Source organism: Fusarium graminearum, chromosome 1 (assembly GCF_000240135.3).
Source record: "Fusarium graminearum PH-1 chromosome 1, whole genome shotgun sequence".
Classification (NCBI taxonomy): domain Eukaryota; kingdom Fungi; phylum Ascomycota; class Sordariomycetes; order Hypocreales; family Nectriaceae; genus Fusarium; species Fusarium graminearum.
In genome coordinates this window covers 9,795,202-9,817,376 of record NC_026474.1, presented here as the reverse complement: position 1 = coordinate 9,817,376, position 22,175 = coordinate 9,795,202, and the positions used below count along the sequence as shown (strand labels likewise).

The window sequence follows — 22,175 nt, the reverse complement described above, 5'->3', positions numbered from 1 at the left end:
TTTGACGACGACGTCCAACAACAAATCCTCCCACGATCAACAAAGGCAAAGGCAAAATCCCGACCCACGAACTCAATGACGTCCGCCGTCGAATCCTCCCAGTCCAATCGCTGGTTCGTCGTCCCCCGCCCTATACGAAATCTCTTCAATCATTTCCCCCTCCACGTCTACGGGCCTGAAGGGCTTCCCGTGCGATCCCCCGCTACCGTGCGCCAACGGCCTACGCTATACGTCTTTGTGGCCGATCAAGATGCTTTGTTGGGGAAACCGAGCTACAATCCTTCATGTTTGAAATGGCAGGTGTGTTTTTATTCTTTTGAACGAGATTAAGCTTCCAATTCCTAATGCCCGTTTCGGTAGACTGTGTTGAAGATCGCAGGCATCGAGTTCGACATCGTACCTTCAAATAACCACGCTTCACCCTCTGGCGCATTGCCTTTTCTATTACCATCTTCGTCGCAATCATCGAAACCTCTCACCGGCGAGAAAATCCACAAATACGCCCGTGAACATGCCGCTCATACGTTCCCCAACATCTCGTCGCCCCGCCTCGAAGCCTACCAAGCTCTCCTAACACAAAACATCCGACCAGCCTGGGTAAGTAAACCACGTCCAATTCAAGCTGCACCTACTAACATTATGATAGTTATACGCCCTTTACCTCCTCCCAGCCAACGCCCCTCTTCTCAAGAGTCTCTACCTCCCCTCCTCGATCCTCCTCCGCGCACCTCTCCACCAGACCCTCCATACCGCCGCGACCGCCGAGATTCTGAAGACGACACGTCGCGCAACTTTCTCACCCTCCCATCTTTTCTCTGAAGCGACAAATGCGCTGAAAGCTCTATCCGCTTTGCTAGGAGACGACAAATGGTTCTTCGGTGCCGAAGGGCCAGGCTTGTTCGATGCGGATGTGTTTGCATACACATATCTGATAGACGGCGATGCACTTGCCTGGGAGGACAAGTCACTGAGTGAGTGCTTGGACGGTCTACAAAACTTGAGGAGGCACAGAGAACGCCTCCACAAGCGGTGCTGGGGAGTGGAAAAGTCTTGAAAAGTGAAACAGTCCTAAAAAGACCTGGACATTTGCTTGTAAGAGACGGTTGGCTCCGTTGTAATGCACTACCAGCCCGAACATGGCTGTAAATATCAATGTATCATATGTATCATGAGGAGTTTCGGAAATCAAAATAAGAATAGGCGTGGATAGCACATATTCACAGCCTAGAACAAGTTCCGATTTGCTCGCCGATCATCAACAAATCTCAGCGATATGATAGGCATCTCGAAATCCGTGTTTCTTTACCTGCAAGAGGGGAGTTGACCTGTCCTATCCCCAACGCTGTCTCGCCTCAAGTCCCTTGACCCGTCTATAGCAACGCTCCAGGAAACCCATAGCCTTCATATAACATGCTGGTTATTTACAAGTTGACGACACTTCCGAACAAGCTCAACCTTGCGTGAGCTTCTAATTCAACAAGCGTGACCAGGAATGAGAAACGTGACGCGAGAAAAAACCTATGCGATAGCAATCAATATCCCTAGAACGCCCAATAGAACCTAAACCCCAAGAATGCAAGGAATTCATAAAGTAACAATAGCAATTGCCTTTGATGGGGTCTAGTTCTGGTATGGCTGAGGGACCCCCTCCAAAACATCGCTGACCGAAGCAAAGGCTCCTTCACCACCATCTTGACGAAGTTCCTCAAGGAGCACAGTGTTTTGAGCATAAATCAACTCTAAAGCTGCCCGGGACGACTTCCCAAGAGAAACTGCTTGAAAGTTAGAACATGGCAGTTGGAGGCGGATTGCTGTACTTACGCAAAATAGCAGAGTTGAGTTCTTCTGCTACTGTGACTCGTCCATTCCTATCCAAGAGATGGCTCACTTGGGGCTCTTTAAGCGGGTTCTGATATGCCACCAAAGCCCAAATCTCCTCTAGAGCTTTGCTCACTTCTACCCGTGGGTCGTTGGCATATTCTTCCTGCAGCTTTTGGCCATATTCCAGCATGCTGCGTTCAAGCTCAGCAAGCTCGGTCGCGTTTTCGCCTCCGTCAGTTTCCCACGAAGAATTCTCGCTTCCATTAAGGTCGATATCCATTGTCTGGTTGTTAACGTGCTTATTTCCCTTTGCCTCATTTAGCATACTGAGCTGCGCTGCCTTGCGCACCAGCTCGATGAATTTGCGACAACGCAACTTGAAGTAGACATGATCGTTGTCTTCTAGCACGTGAGGGTAGTACGCATTGGTGTATTTAAGCGCCCTGTCGATATCACCCCCAAGTATTGCTCTCCTTATCCCTGTGTTGTTGTTAGCACCCATGCAAGAGAAAGGCAGTGTAGCCAACCTACGTTGGCGGTTGTTTGCATCTTCGTCGTCCCTATCGGTCTGATGTTCAACCACGGTGTTTGGATCAAGATTCAAAGCTTCTTTCTGGATGGCCATATCTTCTGCAAAAGCTCGAGCCGTCTCCACGTAACCATCGTGCTGGAGGAATTGAAGAACCAAGTGTTGGATGAGGTCGGTTTCGGACCAGTCCGGTTGAATCGCTGATCCATCAGTAGCTTGGATGGCTTTGCGCACTTTCTCGCGCTCTTCCTGGAACGGCATTAGTTATGCGTCATGCTGCGGGATGGGTTGCACAAGCTTACCCGCATCATGTCGTCAATATTATATACAAAAGGAGTCTGTCCAAAATTGACCCGGACGAATTCGCCAGGCTTCTTGAGGCCAATCGTTGGGTATAGCTTGCCCCTGCCAACGTCGTGGAAAGCCGTTCCTATGATCTGGTTAATTGGATTGGATAAACAATGATGAGCAGAAACACACCTATTTTTACGCCGTTCTTGGTAAAGAATGCGGAGTTTTCTTTGAAGTTCACTCCGCAACCAATTACGTCGTTGACGTTGTAAACAGGGCCAAAGTGCTTGCCAATGTTCTGTCCAGTGAAACATCGACCATCATCGCCATGATAGCCCCAAGACTCAGGTTCCCAGCCAACAGGCCGTGATAATGCAGCTGTCTTGGTGCTAAATCCAATGCTGACAGTGGCGCTATCTCATTTGTCAGTGGCGTGTTTAAACACAGAAGCAAGGTAGCATCGTCACTTACTCGTCTCGTTTGACTGCTAGAATTTGCACCTCGAAATAGTAGATTCCGCATTGAGGAGGCATGTAATGGTCAGCACGGATTGCAGAAGCCTCATGGTCTCGGTCGTGCTGGTTCTTAGGTCCGACATGTTTAACGCTGAGTCCGTCCTGTTGGACCTCGATGCCTGTCATTTGATCTTCCTTATTCCATCTCGTTGGTAGAGGTGCGAGATCGTCATTCTCTTCCACAACTGGAGGGCGCTCTATCACAGTATGCGACATGCCTCGGTGTGAACCAGGAGGCAAAGGATGCTGATTGTATGATGCAGCCGAACTATGTGAAACGCCATTGGCAGAAGCACGTGTTGTTTCGCGAGTCTGAATCTTGGCCTTGTGAGCTTCTTGGAGCTTCTGAACATATGTCGAGTTCTCGAGGTATGATGGGATAAAGAAGTTGCCTTCGTCGTCACTGGAGCTACTGTCGGCAGTAGCCGCCGACCCCGAGGCCACGAGCATGCTGAACGCCCGCGAGAAAGATGGGACGCCAGTCCTCCTGGTGCTCACACCAGTCTCGGCCCCGAAAACTTCCATATCGACAGTGTTGGCCGGTTCAGAGCCGGGGATGTTGAGTTCGCCGGATGCGTTGAATATCGAGGTACGAGCGGGATGGGTATAAAAGTTGGGGATATTTGCGATGGACGGGTTGTTCTGGGGAGAGAAGCGGGCGTTGCGAGCGGACGGTGAAGGCGCGACGGAAGGCGATGCTGATTCGGGAAGAGCAGAGGAGCTTGAAGCTTGGTATAGGGGACTTGCCATGTCCACGAAGACAGAAGCAAATATAATGTAGTCGTCACCCAATCAGCCACCCAACAGCAGAGGCCAAAGGTGAATCGTTCGTCAGGTCGAGTCCCAGCGCAGTACTAATATGCTTGTTTGTAGTGGGGTGTAGTGTTGTAGTCGGATCAGTTGTCTAGCTACTACCAACTACGTCGACGTCGCGAGGGTGGATGGGAGCACGAGCTTCGGGCAAGTCGAGAGCAAATAGATAAGGCGAGAAGTAAAGTCGTTGAATAAGAAAAAATAAAAGAAGAAAAGCACAAGAACAAATCCGAGTGATGCCAATCTATTGAGAAGTGGTGGCTTGTAGCCAATAAGTACAGTACAGCAGTGAATGGAACCAAGTTAGAGGAGAAGGCGGGCGGATGGTGGATGGCGGAGAGCAGTGGACGACACGGATAGAGTGGAGGTGGCTCCCGTGAGAAGCGTCACCGTCACCAGTTGGTCGCTGGACGATAGACAAGACAATAGCAAACGAACCAACAGAGTATCAATGTAAGGGATTTATTTCCTGTTTATTTAAGAAAGAAATAAACATAAGTTGTTAAGTTCTTGTCTGTTGACAAGGCTAAAAACCGAGTCATGGTTGGATCATCACCAAGGTTCTAGGTTCTCGGTTCTCGGTTCTCTCCTCATTCAACACATGAGAGGTACGTATCATGGTCAACGCAACTTGCGCTGTCACTATCGCTATCAATCACGAGGGTCTCTTTGCTCCCCCCAGCGGGTTTAGTCTTTCAGTGCCCGCCTCTCTGTACCTGTACCTTGTCTGGTTGTCTGTTAAGCCAACGCCTAGCAAAAAGCAGCGTCAACTTAACAGTGGAGGCGTAACCAGCTTCCCCGCTAACCAGGCCGGACCCTCTCTAACCTGCATTGCTCCATGATCCGCCATGCAAAACGCCCCAACACGACACAGTCTAGGGGGCAACAGAAAAGCTGACTTGTGAGGTTTGGGCTGCATAAAATAAATGATCTAAAAAGGTGGTTATAGGTGGCACAATCTGACTTGGTAATTTTGTCTTACCCGCTCTCATCAGCCCAGTTTTTTGACCCCCAAGAACAGTCCATCAAGCTGAGACAAGACGTGATAACAAGAGATTATTACGCTCTTGGAGGGGGCAATTAGTAGTCTCTCTTCGGGCAGTTGAACATGAATGCAGTAAGACGGAAACGTGTTCAATTTGCCTGTAATAATATCTGAACCCGAAAGAAACAACAGTTCCATTCGCTAATACCCATTTAGGGACGTCAGGCGAGGTTATTTGCTGACTTATTCCCAAACCGCCAATGAGGACCCCGATCCAATATTGGTTTTTTTGGTTTCAAATCTGGTTGCTGTTTATTAGCCCCCTCGCAGCATTATCCAGCCACCATCGGTTGTCTCCAGAAAAGACTTGCTGTATCCCGTGAACTTTTAATAACTGAACATGTGTTAAAGTCAATACTCGAGCCAAAAAATAATAATAATAATAATAATAATAATAAAATTTTTTTTGCATAATGTAACACTCTGCACGTTCATCTGCCATATAAAGCACGAGCTGTCTAAACTCAGTTTCGTTCCGGATGACTAAGCCTCGGTGCTCCCTGCAACCACACCACGACATCAAGACATGACCCCGATGAGAAAGACAAACGCAAAATGTATCCACTGTCTGGCCATTGGGGCATCTCGTAACCCGAAAACTCTTCGCCAACCGCTCAAGTCAAAGAATTCCCTCACATTCGAGATGGTTTCTCACCACGAGAGGCCAAAATGTGAAGGAAACTAAATTTGGCGCTTTGCATGCCACTCTTCGCATATTGACACTGAGCGACTTTACGACATGTGCCGAGACGAGCAACACCCAACCACCATGTATTTAGGTTTCTCGAGCGATGCAAATTGCGTCAGCTATCTTTAGACCTGCCGACTGCGTAATTTCGGACGGCCAAGCAGGAAAAACTGAAATCATCGATGCTACCCAGGCTGCGACAAAACGACGTGTCAAACACTGTCAGTCGGATCAGCGCCCGCCTCTCAGGCTAAGCACCAACAGAAGAGATCATGTCAAAATCACATAACAAAGAGAATTTGCTTCATTTCAGATAAAATAATGCAGTATTTGTTTGGACGACCCTCCAAATATGTCTAGCATTTTCCACGTCTTGCTTGTAATTGTACATTGCCTTGAGCATCGCCAAAAGTTCAATACCAATTCCTTTTCCACAGCGTTCCCTCCTCGCTGTTCCGTAACGCCAGCGACACCAACGTCGCATTCTTAATATAAGAAAAACCTGTGATCAAGTGTGAATCCATGCCCTCGCTCAATCTCAAAACATGTTGCCTGAGTGACTGACAGACCAACGAGCGTCAGTTGTGTGTAAACCTAAAACGCCGGCAAAATATCGTAGGATGGTGAAAACAAACTCTGATATCAGAGTAAATTACATAGGGAAAGTGACGGCGTGCGGCCGCCGATTACTATGAGGCAGCTGCGATAGCCAGAGGTGCGGGCGATGAGGCGTGGTTGCTGGGGGCACTTTGCATCTCGACGTCGTTGCCACTGTTGCTGTTGCTGGCACTGTTGACCTCTTGGCCATTCTCCTTATTTTCCTTGGTGCTACCCTCGGCGGACGCGGCAGAGGCAGCGGCCGAATCTTCAGCACCAGACTCTGGAGCTTTCTTCTGGGGAGCGACCCAGCGAGGAATCTCCCATGCGACGCCTGTAAAGCTTTTGAGTTGGAAGCCTCCCTTGGCCCATCGGCGACAAGGCTTGCCAGAGCGATCGAGAGCGCGAAGGCCTGCATTGATGGCACCTTGGTTTGCCTTGGGTCCCAGCTTGTGGCCTCCAGCAGGCTTGGTGCCAGAATGATCGATCGTACCGTCCTCCCTAGAAGATAATTAGTACAGAGCATAAAATTGGGGCGCATCTTGTAAAAACTTACAGACGGGGCTTCTTCTTGGGGCCAGGCTTTCCTCGAGGCTTGGGTATACCATCATTTGATCCGTTGGCAGTGGCGGCTGATCGCTTGACGCCCTTCTTCTTTGGACCCTCAGTAGGCGGCCCCATGGCTGAAGGGGCGGGTGTTCCGTCGGCAGTAGTTGCATCGGGTACAGGAGTAGCAGCGTTTGAATCTGAAGCATTGTCGCCATTTGTGACGCTGGCTGCTGGTTGAGAGCCAGAAACGGACGCGGCAGGTGAGTCTGCATTGGCTGTGGTATCCTTGGCGGGAGATTCCTCTTTGATGGAGTCGGGCGCGATCACGGCACGCAGCCTGTCGGGGGAGACTCTGCGAGTGATGATCAGAGTTGCTTTGGTGCTTGACTTGCGTCGCGCATCGGCGGATTTGGCTGGAGGAGCCATGGTAGGTTGATGATCGAAGTGATGGAGAGGGAGAGTTGTTGTGATGATGATGATGATGATGATCTAGGAATGGTTTGTTGATGACAAGCCGAGATGTTGTGTTGGTTACGGTGGTAAAAAGCAGCGACAGGTGATGATGATGGAAGAAGAATGGGAAAGGAGCAGGTTTTGAGAATAGGCTTGTTACGGGAGAGGCGGCAAATAACCAAACCAGAGACCCGGTGGTGATCCCGTGGTGGTCAGGGGTGGTGGGCTTTGGGGGCTTGCGTGGAGCGATTAGTAGTGGTAGTTTTTATTAAGAGGGAGGATGTCAGCCAGAGTAGAGTTGAAATTCAGGGTGGTGATGATTGCGACGGAGACAAGTTGGTGGTTAAATATGAAGGAGAAAGGAAAAGATTCAAGGGCAAAAGGCTTGTCTTGAATAGCAGCATTTTAAGTCTTGGTTCGGTTGCCATTTTTGATTCTGGTGCTTGGGGCCGAAGGCGGCGCACAAGGAGTGTAAAAATTGGTTGGGTTGGGTTTGGTTTCCCGCGTTTCTTTGCACTCTCGCACTCTCGCTCTCACTCTTTCTCTCACAAACTTGGGGATTTCAGGTCCATGTTCAGTCAGGTCCAGGTCCGGGCCCAGGTCCAGGTCTGAGTTGGGTTCTTACCGTAACGGGTTTAGCGCCACTATCTTCCGCAGCGTAAGGGTACGCTTACTTCCAGCCAATAACAGACCCCTGCATGTTCTTAATCTCTCCCAAAGCATTGCCTCGAATGAATTCTATCCATTGTTATTCCACTCCTCCCAGCCGAGTGAGCGATTCAGCCAGCAAGAGCCCTTTCAATTCAAGCTCCCACGGGCCCTCGATCATACTTCAAGCCCCGAATCGACCCTGCGATGTGTCATTCGTGGTAGAAACACAATTCAACCCCTCAAAAAGTACAATTTACACTGCCCGACACTTTAAACAGTCATTTAAACACAAAATACATACAATTTTATTTTCAGCTTCATTTCGTGATGCTCCGAAATGACCACCATGACACGCATGAAATTTCACACATGACGAACATACTCAATAAAGAAACAATAAATCGAGACAAAGAAACAAACATTACTACCTCCCTTTTAATTACCTTATTCCGTGACTTTCTTCCCATTTTAGCTCTCTCCCTCCCTCCTTTAGTCAAGCTGACGATGACGGTGCAAAAACAGCAAGAACTGGGGACGCTCAATGTCACTCAGCGAGCCAAGCCCCTGCAATAATCAGGGTGGCGGAACTCTACAACTCAAGACAAATCCACTACAGAATAACTTGGCATTGATTCAGAACTCTCGAGCCAGGCATCACAGGACTTGGCAGAACCTATCTACGGGACTGCCTTTTGTTATCAATACCTCACTTGCCTTCATCAAACAAACTCAATACCTAGTTTTCATTTCCAACATGCGATCAGGAGAATGAACAATCCTACTCATCACCAAGAACGATCCCATTCATCAAGCGGATCTAAACTTTCGTCATGACTCCGCCAAATTTTGGATGATGCTATCCAATACTGTGAACTGCCGGCTCTCGATACCGTCATCAATTTACGCCATTCGGCAACCGGGCATTTCACTTCAACCCCCAGAAAAGATCAGCATGACGAATGAGCTGCCCAAGCAACCACGTCGGAATACCAGCTTCAGCATATCACCACGCCGTAGAACCATTTATCTAAGTCATAAAGGGTCTCGATGAGAAAACTCGAGTGAATTTTCCCTCATTATCTACTCATCGCTAGGAATGAAGAGCGCGTCCTTTGTCCGCCGTGAAACAACAAGTGTTGGTCAATTCATTGTATGCCCACCCGAAACTGAGACATCGTGATATGAGCGTTGTTATTACAATAATTGGAATGCGTTGCTCCCTACAACCTAGGGTCCATGGCAGAGATATATCATGGCAACCCATCAAGCCTCAATCAAGCCAGGACACACGCACATCACATTGTTTATTCATCTTTTCAGCACACCCAAGCCGACAAAATGATACGCTTATACATACTTCTTTGCCTCTTACCATGCCTCCTCCTCACCGCTCCATTTACCCGTGCTGCTCTCTTGCCTCGTCTCAAGACTCCATTCAAGCTACCAGGTGCCGTCTTCACTGAGCCAGAAACCAGATCTCTCAAAGTAGTTCCGTTCAAAGAGCTTCCTGGGCAATCTCATCGTGGCCATCGACTTCACCATACCCTTAGTCTGGTGAAGCGACTGGTTGAAGACCAGGGCGATATGGTTGAGGTTACTGAGGAAGCTCTGGAGGAACTGCTGAGCCAAATCAACAGGCTCCATGATCAAGTCAACGGCATGATGCCTTCTGGTGCACCGGACAAACAACCTTCTCGTGAAACAGGCGCCCCGTCGAACGGTCAGCCGGCCCAGTTGCCTGCAAGTTCTTCTGATGGATCTTCCAACGATGGTCAACCCGAACAGCTACCTCAGCAGTCAGCTGAAGCTGAAGTTCCTGGCCCATCTGAAGTTCCTCCCATAGTCTCAGAGCCCTCTCTGCGATCCGAGCTGCCCGCACCAACAGATGAAGTTGATACTGTTTACGAGCCACAACCTCCGAATGCGCCAGACCAACCAGACGTACCTGGTCCATCACAGACAAAAGGACTTGAGAAGCAATCAGACTCGACATTGGCCGCGGCGGCTGCAAATCCCACTCAGGCAGCGAATGACAAGTCTGCCAATCTCCCTGGCGAGGCTAAAGCCGAAGAGTCGTCTGGCGACGACACAGCCGTGGCCTTGACAGAGCCTGCAGATGTCTCTGAAAATAAAAAGACTCTCCAGTCTGACGACTTGCCTAACAATGCTGTTGTCCAGCCCACAGGCGAAGCTCAGGCTCCAACCGGAACACAAGCCAACACAGCAGAAGACGTCAAGCCCACTGAGGAGCCTCAAGATGAAGACTCCAGTTCTGGTTCTAGCGACAACGATACAGGAGAACCCAGTGCTATACCCGGAGGTGCATTCGTTGAGGGTGCTGATGGTATACTTCAGACACTTTCAAGCGATGCCTCACCTGCGGAACAGACTGGCGATCCAGCACGAAAGGAAACCCAGGAGTCGCCGCCCCCCGATGATGAATGTATTGAAGATGAAGAAGTAAGTGGTCTACCTGTCACACGTCGAAACCCTAACTGCACTCCAGGCAATAGGTCACCCGCGATCGACCCTACGCAAGACGCTTCAGCAACCCCATCTCTTGTCGCTACCGCAGAGACCGGCCCGGCTCAGATAGCTGCTATAGCTTCTGAGCTCGCGAATCTAGAACCGACAAAAGGAGACTCTCCCATGGCCACCAGAGTCGAAGGACCAGCCCCAGCACTAGAAACGGAAGCTACATTAGAGCAGACATCTCCGAGCCTAACAACCTTGGTATTTACTTCCGTAACCACAAGATCCTCAACTATCTTGATAACTACCACTCACACGGAGATCGTCGACGCGAACGAGCCCACTCAGTCTTTCAAGGCTCCTGGCCACGTTTTTAAGGAGGATGAAGACGAAGGCGCAGGTGCAACTTTCAACAAAGATGGAAAGCTTGCGGCGGAGGATAGTGACGAAGAAGATACCCCAGGTATTAACACAATGGATGAGATAATAAGAGTGACGAACGCTAATCGTTTTACAGACACATCCCTTCAAGAAACTCCCCTCGGCACCAAAGTCACGCCGGAGACTACGTCCCTCAGAACTACGACAATGGCTATGACAATGACAATCAGTTTGAGTTATCGAAGCACCATGCCGACTCCAGAAGCCACTCAGAATTTTGTGCCCGACGCTTTGGTGCCCTCCGCTATTATACGTGGTAATGAGACATACGATGCGACACCTGCTAGCGGGTTCAAGACTATTAGGTCGACAGCCAGCCTGGCAGAAAGGGCACTGATTTAGACGCACATGGCTTGATGTTTTGGGATTTATGATTTAATGGTGTTTGGATATGGGATCTGTACAATGACTGAATGAATTTATTTTGGATGGTTTGCAATACCGTTTTCGCATCGTGATGCATTAAGCGCAGAGGGAATTGATTTATTTGACCTGTTCAAAGAACTGTGCCGTTAAAGAAAGCGGTAGCATCATTGTACACGGCCTTCCTAACCTCACCCTCAAAAAGCTTCTGTATCCCTTTAAAGTCATAACCTGCACCGAGAGCAAGTTGCAGATGAATGAGAGCTTTTTCTCCACGCAGAACTCCAGAGCTAATGCTGCAAACGTGTCAATTACCAATTTTAGCACAAAGAACTAAATATTGACTTGCATCTTTTCCAATTGGGGGCTGGGAACTGAGAGTCCGAAATACGGACGGAACGAAGCGACTGTGATAACGCCTTGGCTGTAAAGATCTCGGCTGCTTCAAAAGCAGCCATACTGAGGGCACTAGGGCCAACACCCATGATGACAATACCCCTGGAATATGTCAATCAGGTTGAAGATGACCGAAGCGATGCACTCACTTGGCACCGTTCTTGGCCGCAGAGTAGAGGAGATCAGCGTCAAAACCCTCTATCACGATGTTAGTTTAAGAACCATGCGCAAAGTGTATTACTCTCACTCACGGTAACCATAAAAAATATCAACCTTTGGTAAAGGCGAGCTCAATTTAAACGGATTAAGATAGTTTCTAGCCTTGGGTAAAGGTGGTGAGTAGAAAAAGTACGGCTGTCCAGACATGAACTGTGCAATGTATCCCTGATCAGGTGCCAGGAAAGTCGACACAGTATTACCATTTGTCTTTGTAGCGTAGAATGCCGAGACTAGGTGATTGTTCATTGCAATCAGAGCTCCGCGGTCTCGAGCTTCAGGGTGGATGGCAGTTCGAACAGCGTCGTAAAAGTTGGATGATCCATCGGCCGAGAGTGCAGAGTTGGGACGCATGGATCCTGTGGTGACAAAAGGCTTGGAGCAGTTGAGAGTAAGGTCAACGCCAAAGACCTATCAAACTATATAAGTGACTTTCCTCTTAACCACTTCTAGATGTCTTTCTTACCGTATCGGCTAAGGTATTGGTGCCGTGGATCATGATAGCCCCAACAATGTCGGAATCAGGACTACAAAGACGCTTGTGGGCGTCCATAGAGATATTCAAGAAGCGATCGGAACCAGCATTCGCACTGCTAGCACCATCTATCCCCCCTGTGAAATTGACGATAGCGATCTGAGCAATATCTAGAACTTCACTGACGCTCTCGATGAGTGTCTCGGGAGTGAGACGACCGATGGGGCCGCCGTAGTTGGTAGTGTCCAGTCTACCGTTGGTCGAGCCAGAGAGAATTGTGCCATCGCCAGTGTTATAGAGCCTGCTCATAAGTCAGCTACGAGGTAATGGAATCGGGAGTGGGAGGAAATGCGACATGATCTTAGGTAGACTAGGATCTTTAGAGATCCAGGTCAACCCTGTATTATGATCATTGCGTTTAGGAATCCTCGCTGGCGAAGCTATAGAGGCAGAAACTAAGAGGGACAAGGTCGCAAGAGACTTGAGCATCTTGTCAGATATCAACCAAGGTACTAAGGGTAAGAGGGCATTGTTGCACCCCAGGAAAGCAAAAGCTCTCACTATATACTTACACTGAAACCTGACTGCAAGGTCTACTACGTGATACTGCTGGAGTCTGTCTCTGGATTTAGACTCTCACGATGCAGGCAGCCGGGGTTTGTTCTCCCAACGGCCATCATATGACTGGCTGTACACGACTTGAACAAAAACACAGAACTCATGGGTCCTAACCGTGAAGACAACATCCAATCAAGATGAATAGAAACCTCGGGATTTATGCAGGTCATTGAAATTCTGGAGAGAATGTTATCTGCGGGGGAGCCAGATTGAGTAGGAATTGCCATGGCTAAATCGATCTGTAAATGTTGGCATCGGAGAATTAACCGTGTTGTGCATAATAACCATGGGTGATATAGGAAGGGGTGATATTAAGTGCATACTTGCTGTGGCTAAAGGGTTACCAATATCTTGTCTTTCTGACGGACATCTCGATCACAACATTTACATCAACAGTCTTCTTTCCTCCCCCTACACTAAATAAAACTCCTGTCAGGCTACATGTCCTTCTTAATAACCAACAGCCACATTAGATATAGGCTACCATTCATTATACATGCCCGTGATCAACGCTGACTATTTTGCGGGCTTTATACCAAGTTGGGTCATGTCATGTAAGCACTTGTAGTTGCATCCTCAAAAGGCCCCATCAAAATGGAACCCCCGTTCGCCATGCCACGTTGTTCGACCACTTTAAGCAGACAATTAATGGTAAAGTGATCCCTAAACAATGGGAAATAAATGCTGACAATCACTCAATAGCCAATAGTATCTGTCAGAAATGATAGACAATGCACCCAACAATGGATTGCAGGCGCAGGGTCTTACGCCTCGGCTGAGTTGGTTCTCAGTCTTACATGCATAGACCTCTTTCGAGTCTTGGCTCCTCATCTCATCTCGTTCTGTTTTTTTCCTTTGTTCGATTTTGCGCTCTTTCAACACTTTTGATGCATTATCTTTGAATTGTGAAAGTGAATATCGAAAATAGACGACGAGATGATAGGATGAGCCCTGGAAGATTCAATTAACAACTCCTCCTCTCATACCGCACATCATGAGATTCTTCGCCACTTATACCGTCTTTGTTCCTCTCGCCATCGCCCACCGGCGCTATGAAGCACTCCAGGCGGCACCAGGCGATCTGATGCCACGATTCTTTATCGACCGCTCCTTTCCTCTGGCCAAGCGTGCTGGAGACTGTGGTTCAGACAACCATAACTGTAAGTCTCACACACTTCAGCGTCCAGCGTCTTTCTCGACTCAAACTCACATGGCATAGGCCTCGAAGTTGGCTTCCCTGATGACTGTTGCGACAACGACTCTTACTGCTACATCAACGAAAAAGGTGACCCGAAATGTTGTCCTATAGGTTCAAATTGCTCGTCCGACTCACCGTGCAACTCAACCGCTTATTTCTGCACTCGTAATGCCACTGAGAGTGGAACTACTACTGAGAAAAAGGGCTGCTGCGTTCGCAAGTGTCCTAGTACGAGCCTCTATCTCTGTCCCAGCAACCTCGGCGGGAACTGCTGTGGCTATAACTCTGAATGTCGCACTGGTGGTGCTTGCGTCTCAACAAAACCTGCCTCGAGAACCGATCTACTCTCTCCTATACCTTCAGGATGCACAACGTCCCAGCATAGTTGCACAATCGGAGAGGGATGTTGCGACAACGACCAAGTATGCACGCAAGTCAGTGGCGAAGGATACTGTGCCCAAGCTGCACCCACAGAAAGCGATACCACAGTCGTCGACGACGATGATGGTGATAACAAGTTGACAGACGGTGCAAAAGCGGGTATTGGTGTCGGCGTCGTTGTAGGAGCGAGCCTCATTATAGGCAGCTTTACTTGGATGTGTCTGCGAAAGCGAAGACGTCAGCGAAGTGCGGCAGGACTCTCTGCACCCGGGCACGCCAACGAACCTTCTCGTGATGGCATGACAGATATATCAGGCAGCCATATCCGATCAGGTCCGACTCAGGACTACTTTGGACCAGATCCTGCAGCAGGACCATACACAGAGCAGGCCAGTTCACGGGTTACTTCACCTGGCAGAGACGCTGCAGTGCCCATGCACGCACAAAGCCCGGGTGATATCGCGGCGCCAGTCGAAATCGATTCAACAACGAGAGACGGCAGTGATCTATTATCACCCATGTCCAGCCCGGGTACAGTGTACCAAACACCTCTATCAGAAACAATAGACGGTCGATTCGAGTTGTACGGTAACGATTCAGCGGTAACCCCTGATCGTCCGCTATCCATCGTTCCGACACCACCGCAAAGCATAATGGGGGAAAGACGCCCACGGCAGGAGTAATAATGCAAGGAGAGAGATTCATTCCAGTCTATTCATTTTTTTCTTTTTCTTTTTGGTTACTTAGAAACGCCCAACCAGTTCGTACATACGAAGAGAGCCATCCAATTCTTGAGGGTGCATTACACATCCGAATAGAAAGAAAAGAAATAAACAATTATGTATCACAGTTGATGCTCAGAACTCCATGCCAAATAAAGGGGGGAAACGTCAAGGGCGCCGCCTATGAGCCCCATCAACGCCGCCATCGAATGAAACGTGGAAAAACAAAATACAAAAGGTAACCGTTGTCCGTGACAATTTTTTTATCATTCCATCGGTCTTTAGCAAACAACGCCGCCAAATGGTGCGCAGGTTCGTAGGTCCTTGACAAGTTCCTCTACACTGCTCAGATGTTGGCTGAGCAGCTCTTGCTTCTCATCGGTGGTAAGATAAGCGTCGCCTTCAGGGTCTGAACCAGAACGCTTGCGTCGGGAATCGGCATTAAAAGCGCCAGCGAGCTTGCTAGGGCTACGCTGGAACATGGCGGGGACGCTATCGCGCTGGTCGGCTCGGGGAATGGATGGTATCTCGGGCATGAGATAAAAGTAGAGGAACTCGACGAGCTTGAGCTTGACCTCGCGAGCTGTGGACCTCGACTTGAAGAGTGACGTGATTGTGAGAAGGCCATCAAGGCTCTCAAAAGTGCGTGTGTTGATGGGAGTGTCGATAAGAGCGGTTACCAGGGTGAGTAGAGTTGCGGATTGGATGGCGGGGCAGTTGTAAGGCTCAAGAAGGTCGAGAAGAAGCTATGAATTGTTGTTAGTCTGTGCTTTTTTAAAGAAAAGGCGGTGGCGGAGAAGGCCAATGCGCTACATACGTTCATGTTTTGTTCTCGAGCGAATAAAGATTTGCTGGGAGGGTGAAGCAGTAAAAGCCCCTGGATAAGGTCGAGGGAGCTCAAGATCAAGAGGTCGTTTCCACCATCACCGCCCTTGGCCATGAGCCTATCGAGGGTGCTGATCAGGCGCATAGCAACGTTCCATTCAAAACCCTCTTGTAGTTTGAAGAATTCCCTGAAAGCTGGGTCTCGGGAAAGCCGGGCAAGATCCTTCTGAGGCGGTGTCGAAGAGGTATCGCTTCCGTCATTGTCTGAATCACGGCTTCGATGGGCGCGGTCGTTTCGAGGGCTTGCTTTCGCTTTTGTGTTTGCATTTGAGAGGCAGATTTGGGCGAGAAGACCTTCGACCTGGCGAAGGCCCTTTCGAACTTTGGGTCCATCGTAAGACGAGAGGTTGTCGAAGGCGAGGGATAATAGTGACTCCATTTTGTTGTTGACGGCTAGCTGTGTAAGTGGGAAAGACGAAAGTGGCAGGCAGCTATAGGAAGCTTTGCCGAGAAGATAAGAAAGATAAAGTCGACAACAAAAAGAAACTGAGAACTGAAGCTCTGGGCTCGTTCGTTTATTTGTGTTTCTAGAATAAAAAGAAAGAAAGAAAAATTGTTCAACGTACGATCCGGACCGGACGACGAGCAAAAGAATGGAAAATGTGACTGACGATCGAAAATGACGGTGACGGGACCGAGCTCAAGCTTAGGATTGACCGTTGAAGGTGGACTAAAACCAAACAATTGAGGTTGGGGTGGAGCATCGGCACGGCAACGGGCAACCGAAATTCCAAGGTTTAGAGTGTCACGTCTACACGTTCCGGGGTTTACAGGGGCCGTTTGGAGGGGTCCGGGCATTGCGGCGCCTAGAACCTAGAACCTAGAACTGCCCGAGCGCTAAAGAAGACTCAGTCGTCCTGTCATCCAGACAGTTGGAAGAAGGGAATGTCCTAGTAGAAAAGACGCTGATATTTTATTTTCAAGAGATCAAGTATGGAATAGGTAAACTAGTCAAGCTAAGAACAAAGTCTCGGCTTGAATAAGAGTTTGAGGTTTAGGCTAACAGAAAATGATACTTCACCTGATGAGCTGGTATGAATGTTTGTTTACATCCACAACAATCACCCAGCAACTGATGGATGGTCTCGGCAAATATGGTTACAACAGGACATAGTTTGTCTAGAATTGTTCTACTGCCCTCCTAATGCTAAATCAATCATCAATTCAACTCTATATCCATCTTCAATTGTCTTCATCTTTTCGGCCGGAGGTGGGTACTCGGCCGATACTCATTAAACTGCATAATCTCATCGTCGATGGAGTACCGATTGGCGAAAGAATGTCATTAACATCAAGGATGGCAGTTGTTATTTTTAGAGTCGGCTTAACTCTTGGCTTTTCCAATTCTGCCTGACTTGGTTTCCTTCCATCTGATCTTTGGGCTGATATCGAGTACTCGATCCAAGTATAACATCACTCCGCCAACTCTCGGCCCCTTATCAGGTTTGTGCTTCAAACGCCAGCACATGGACAGATTAATATTTTGGCACATGGACGTTTTAATACTGCACGGATCTTATATATGACGTATTATGGAACCCCAGACACATAACCTGGCATTCTAATTACTCATTACATCATCGTCACTCTACTCGCTACTCTCAGACTGTCGCAAAATCGTCTGCACAGCTTCATCCACAGTAGCAGCGATAACTGTAGGTTTCACATCCAACGATCCCGCAAGACCATCACTCCATCCTTTTCTACCACGGTCAATCCATACACTCTTGAGTCCAACCGCTGTCGCACCCACTACATCAAACGGATTTGAGCTCACCAGCCAAACCTCGTCAAGCTGCGATTCCAGCCCCGCTGTCTTGGCCATGAACTTGTACGTGCGAGGATCCGGCTTGAACACTTGAATCGAGTCGATGCTCACGAGCTTCTCCTGGGTAAACACGTTGCTCGCCTGTGACAGGGAAGGCGATGTTTTGAGTGACGAGGCGATCATGTCGGCGGTGCCGTTGGAGAAGATGTAAGAGTCAATGGATGGGCTTTCTGCTAATCTCTTGAGCGCATCGTCAACATCTGGAAACGTATCGAGACCGTTATACGCATTCATCACGTGTTCCTCCTGCTCTGGAGTGAGCTCAAGCCCAATTTCTTTGGTAGCCTGTCGAAATGACCATCTCGTAAGATCGCTAAACGAGCGATAAGTGCCTTTGGATACTGTCAGATATTGTCATGTCTTGAATTATGTTTTACCAACCCATGCTATTGGCACGCCATGTATACTCAAGCTGATACCTCCTAGCAAGCGATGCGATAGATTGAGCTTTGTCCTGCCCGTATAGCTTTGCCAACTCTCCTGCTATTGACTCAGTGGAGAGTATGGTACCGTAGAGGTCAAATGCAATGACTGTCTGTCCCATTTTGCTTGGTGTATGATATTTGATCATATGAAAGAAAGATGAGGGGTGAGTTAGCAATGGACAAGTGATGGGGTTGAATGATGTATAAGCTGAGTCGTGGTTTTGATTGGATGCCCTAACTTCGACATCTGCTCAATGACGATCTTTTATTGAATGGCCTCGACATCCATACGGATGCCAGGGCAGTCGAAGACCACTTCAACTTATTAATCAATGCCTGACAATTCAAGGCGGCAATTTTTGGCTGCAACTTGGTCATGTTGATCAGTCGTTTTAGAAATCCGAACGATGAGTCAGAGATTCATCGTTCAGTTTTCCACGACGGCTGATCAGGCTGGAGCTGAGGGATAGCCATCCTGACTTACTATACTAGGTATTGCGTTATGATAGCTGGGGTTGGTATTGGAAATAAGTATCAAGGCCTAGGTAATTTAGTTGACAGGACGGTTACTATTGGTATTCTATGGTCAATTTAAGGTGGTATTTTCCTAGGTTGTGTTGAAGGAAGAAGAAGTGGGCTGCTAAGTAATGCTTTTACATTGTATGAAAATAAGGCTGCTTCTTTATCCTACCTTCCATGACTCTTGAATCGTAGGGCGACGAAAGAGTCAGTATTACCTAGGCTTTGAAATTATGCAAACCCACCAAATATCTCTAACTACAGAAAACCATTTCAGTGATTATATTCTTCCTATCTCGCAACCGCTGTCAAATCCGATCCATCCGAGACATCGTTAGACAAGACACTGTTCTGTCTATCACCAGTACCATTACCAACAACAGCGTCCTTTTCTTCATCCCTCTCTTTGGCTTCTTGTTTGTCCTTTGTAGGAGCAAATTTACTTCTGATACGAATCTGCTTTCCATATTTGTAGAACCAAAACGGGATAACAGCCAAAAGAGTAGCAACACCACCGATAAGGCTACCGCCGCCGCCAATACCAAGAGCGCTGAACATTTGGTTTGTGAATAGAGGTGCCGCGGCACCACATGCTGATCGTATGATGGTGTTTGCTGCAATAGCTGATGCGGCATACATGAGGTATACGTCCACGAGATATGTCAGGTAGGCAACGAAGATGAGCATCAGAGACGTAGCAAGCAATGTACCTGCTATTGTCGGCACAATCCAATGCACCGAGCTGGTTGACAAGTTAGCATATGTTCTAACAATGTCCATTCATCAGAGAGCGATGAACGTTGAACTCATCAACACAAGACGGGTTATTTACTTATACTCAGCCGACCATGCAAACCAGAACATGGTTATAGCAAAGGCAACACCACCAACCATGGCCAATGGCAATCGGTCTTCTGGTTCCATTTGTTTTCCTCCTTTTTCAATCTTCTTTTTTCGAATGTGCGAGTCGATCAATACGATAAACCCTCCAATGCATGCACCTGCCATCATGTTAAAACCTGCCTACAGACCAAGGTTTTCGGAAAGGACTCACCAATAACGGTTCCGATCAGAGGCAGCTCTCCCACGCCGCTATTCCAACCTCGTCGCTGCTGAAAGACGATAGGATAGATGCTGAAAAGCATATACAGCAAAGTGTAAACAACAGACATATAGATGGCACACAGGAAGGATATGGTGTCGAAGAATATGATGAATGGTCGAGTCAGTGCAATCTTGTACACCGCTGCCAAAGACTGGTCAGTGTCTTCAGACTTGGACTTGACGTTCTCGTATCCAGGGATCTTTGCTTTGCGGATTCTTCGTGCCTTCTTGGTAAGAAGCGTTGGAGCATGTGTCTCGGGGATGGTCAACATGATAATTGCAGTCGCGCCACCAAGCCAGAGCAGGACATAGAAACTCCACCGCCAATCCTTCTTGAGCTCCAGGAAGCCTGCAATGACTGGGCCCAGAGCTGGACCAACCCATACCATGGCAGCGAATCCAGCCATGGCATTGCCGCGTTCGAGAGGTGACCAGATATCGGCCAGTACACCTGGTGCGTTGCTAAGAGGCGCAGAAACGAAAGTCCCAGTGAGGAAACGTCCCACAAGAAGGGCGCCAAAGTTGGGTGCCCAAGCACATAGGAAGTTGAAGATGAGGTACAACGTGAAGGTGATGTAAAAGATCCACCTTCGCCCATACACCTCGCTCAGGGGCGCAAAGACGAGCGGTCCGGCGCAGTATCCTAGGAGAAATAGAGTGATGGTTAGACCAGCGACCAGCTCAGACACGTGGAAATGCTTTGCTAGGGATGGGAAGCAACCACTTGGCGAACTGGAGGCAAAAGTGGCATTAAGAACGAGCATCACAGCAGCTAATGTTACACCCCATCTTCGAGGTGTGGACCAATTTTGCGGGTTTCTTATATCGTTAGGCGCAAAGTCAACATAGCCATCCTCATTCAGGTAGGGAGGATTTTCATCTTCGAGTTTTGTAGTTCGGTAGGGCTTGTTGTTGGCTGATGAAAAGATTCTATGTATCGGCGCCATTGCTGTGCTTTAAAATGCTCTTCTTGGCTTGTGTTTAATTGCTTTGCCAAGAAAGATGTGAGAGGGCCAAGACTCAATTTATATATTTTTGGTAACAAGGGTCCAAACATTTACATACACTACCTACGTAGATGTCACTTCTCAGTAAATCCATGACACTCTCCCTCTCTTCTAGCGGCCCGATACTCGCGAGCTCAAAAATAAGTTATTAATCAGATGTAGGGTTGTTTCTGTGATCAACGTCTGGCATCACTACTTTCGCTCCACTGTTGTCGTCATATCTTGGGCGTTCTTATTACACTATAGGCTGGAATCCCAAAGACGGTTGTTGACTAGCGAATCCTCTCAAGAGCTAGAGGTGAGTTCGCCCTTCGCGGTTCGGATCATGTTGCCGTGTTAGAAATGTTTATTAGATCGGCAGTTAAAGATAACATTAACCAGAGACTGTTAACGTTGACTACTGCGAGCTTGGTGCAACCTGGCAGGGAAGTGATTTGATGGTGTTGGTGTGAAGGCATGGAAATAGTGTTAACGTTATCGCCTTTTACCTCGAAATGCGTGTCTTAACTCCGTGGACAAGTTGCATTCCGCGGCCAGATGATATCAGAAGTCTGATTCTGGTACCTGATTTGTAAAACTGAATGACACTGAATCCGAACCCTCCGAGTAAGCTCATGGTACGTCGGGATGAGAAACCTCCGACTCTCCGACTATTATAATCAGAAGCTAGACATAACACCAAGATAAGAAAAAACATAAAAGGAATGGGAGTGGAAGCCTTGAAGGAAGAGTATTTAAGAGACAAACACTTGGTACAGGTTCCCAAGGTGGAATGATGAAAGTATAGGGTAGTCAGCTATCCACAGATAACCAGATTCGGACAGCAGGGTCCAACTTGACATGGCCCCATTGATCAGCTCTTTGCCTTGATTGATTTTAGGTTTGCATGTGAAATCTAGAATTAACTCCGGTATCTGAGTCCGTGAATAGCGACATGTCACTGGTAAATATGGTGGAAACGTGGCCCCTGACAACTTAAAGCTCAGGGATATCAACTCAACGACAGACAACTATCGCAAGCCCTGGCCTTATCGTGGGCTGAGATGTGGTATGTTCTGCCCCAACAGATTGAGCGAGTGAGTTGATGAAAGACACGGCAGTTGTATTGAATGAAGAAAGAGTTGATGTATATTGTCTTTGCTATAGTTTGCTATTCATCTCATGCTGTTTACC

General features: G+C 48.2%; 9 protein-coding genes across 9 annotated transcripts; 3 read left to right on the top strand and 6 right to left on the bottom strand.

Annotated features, from left to right (window-relative positions):
• Positions 1 to 75: 75 nt before the first annotated feature.
• On the top strand, positions 76 to 1,054 carry FGSG_10106 (uncharacterized protein; the record flags this gene model as incomplete). Its single annotated transcript, XM_011320740.1, has 3 exons — positions 76 to 300; positions 361 to 597; positions 647 to 1,054. The coding sequence occupies 3 exons, from the start codon at positions 76 to 78 to the stop codon at positions 1,052 to 1,054; spliced, it is 870 nt and encodes a 289-aa protein (XP_011319042.1).
• A 566-nt stretch (positions 1,055 to 1,620) lies between these two features.
• On the bottom strand, positions 1,621 to 3,906 carry FGSG_10105 (uncharacterized protein; the record flags this gene model as incomplete). The annotated part of the gene is made up of 6 exons (XM_011320739.1): positions 1,621 to 1,772; positions 1,822 to 2,301; positions 2,353 to 2,599; positions 2,653 to 2,780; positions 2,831 to 3,054; positions 3,113 to 3,906. 6 exons carry the CDS (start codon positions 3,904 to 3,906, stop codon positions 1,621 to 1,623), a joined length of 2,025 nt encoding a protein of 674 aa, XP_011319041.1.
• A 2,256-nt stretch (positions 3,907 to 6,162) lies between these two features.
• On the bottom strand, positions 6,163 to 7,715 carry FGSG_10104 (uncharacterized protein). Its single transcript, XM_011320738.1, has 2 exons — positions 6,856 to 7,715; positions 6,163 to 6,800 (listed from the first exon to the last, which is right to left on the bottom strand). Exons 1-2 carry the CDS (start codon positions 7,272 to 7,274, stop codon positions 6,392 to 6,394), a joined length of 828 nt encoding a protein of 275 aa, XP_011319040.1. The 5' UTR covers positions 7,275 to 7,715; the 3' UTR covers positions 6,163 to 6,391.
• A 1,821-nt stretch (positions 7,716 to 9,536) lies between these two features.
• On the top strand, positions 9,537 to 10,564 carry FGSG_10103 (uncharacterized protein; the record flags this gene model as incomplete). Its single annotated transcript, XM_011320737.1, has 2 exons — positions 9,537 to 10,412; positions 10,466 to 10,564. 2 exons carry the CDS (start codon positions 9,537 to 9,539, stop codon positions 10,562 to 10,564), a joined length of 975 nt encoding a protein of 324 aa, XP_011319039.1.
• A 797-nt stretch (positions 10,565 to 11,361) lies between these two features.
• On the bottom strand, positions 11,362 to 12,624 carry FGSG_10102 (uncharacterized protein; the record flags this gene model as incomplete). Its single annotated transcript, XM_011320736.1, has 5 exons — positions 11,362 to 11,524; positions 11,574 to 11,726; positions 11,774 to 11,822; positions 11,876 to 12,251; positions 12,307 to 12,624. 5 exons carry the CDS (start codon positions 12,622 to 12,624, stop codon positions 11,362 to 11,364), a joined length of 1,059 nt encoding a protein of 352 aa, XP_011319038.1.
• A 1,303-nt stretch (positions 12,625 to 13,927) lies between these two features.
• On the top strand, positions 13,928 to 15,195 carry FGSG_10101 (uncharacterized protein; the record flags this gene model as incomplete). The annotated part of the gene is made up of 2 exons (XM_011320735.1): positions 13,928 to 14,093; positions 14,153 to 15,195. 2 exons carry the CDS (start codon positions 13,928 to 13,930, stop codon positions 15,193 to 15,195), a joined length of 1,209 nt encoding a protein of 402 aa, XP_011319037.1.
• A 320-nt stretch (positions 15,196 to 15,515) lies between these two features.
• FGSG_10100 (uncharacterized protein) lies at positions 15,516 to 16,714 on the bottom strand (the record flags this gene model as incomplete). Its single annotated transcript, XM_011320734.1, has 2 exons — positions 16,052 to 16,714; positions 15,516 to 15,980 (listed from the first exon to the last, which is right to left on the bottom strand). Exons 1-2 carry the CDS (start codon positions 16,496 to 16,498, stop codon positions 15,516 to 15,518), a joined length of 912 nt encoding a protein of 303 aa, XP_011319036.1. The 5' UTR covers positions 16,499 to 16,714.
• Positions 16,715 to 17,616: 902 nt separating this feature from the next.
• FGSG_10099 (uncharacterized protein) lies at positions 17,617 to 18,694 on the bottom strand. Its single transcript, XM_011320733.1, has 2 exons — positions 18,329 to 18,694; positions 17,617 to 18,279 (listed from the first exon to the last, which is right to left on the bottom strand). The coding sequence occupies exon 2, from the start codon at positions 18,179 to 18,181 to the stop codon at positions 17,708 to 17,710; it is 474 nt and encodes a 157-aa protein (XP_011319035.1). The 5' UTR covers positions 18,182 to 18,279; positions 18,329 to 18,694; the 3' UTR covers positions 17,617 to 17,707.
• Positions 18,695 to 19,182: 488 nt separating this feature from the next.
• On the bottom strand, positions 19,183 to 20,942 carry FGSG_10098 (uncharacterized protein; the record flags this gene model as incomplete). Its single annotated transcript, XM_011320732.1, has 3 exons — positions 19,183 to 19,633; positions 19,724 to 19,892; positions 19,946 to 20,942. 3 exons carry the CDS (start codon positions 20,940 to 20,942, stop codon positions 19,183 to 19,185), a joined length of 1,617 nt encoding a protein of 538 aa, XP_011319034.1.
• Positions 20,943 to 22,175: the final 1,233 nt, after the last annotated feature.

Bases quoted from the DNA above. Each gene is read 5' to 3' on its own strand.
- FGSG_10099 (XM_011320733.1), bottom strand. From the start codon at position 18,181: ATGAATGCGTATAACGGTCTCGATACGTTTCCAGATGTTGACGATGCG.
- FGSG_10104 (XM_011320738.1), bottom strand. From the start codon at position 7,274: ATGGCTCCTCCAGCCAAATCCGCCGATGCGCGACGCAAGTCAAGCACC. The intron at 6,801-6,855 runs GTAAGTTTTTAC...ATTATCTTCTAG, and splicing joins CCCAAGAAGAAGCCCCGTCT to GGAGGACGGTACGATCGATC.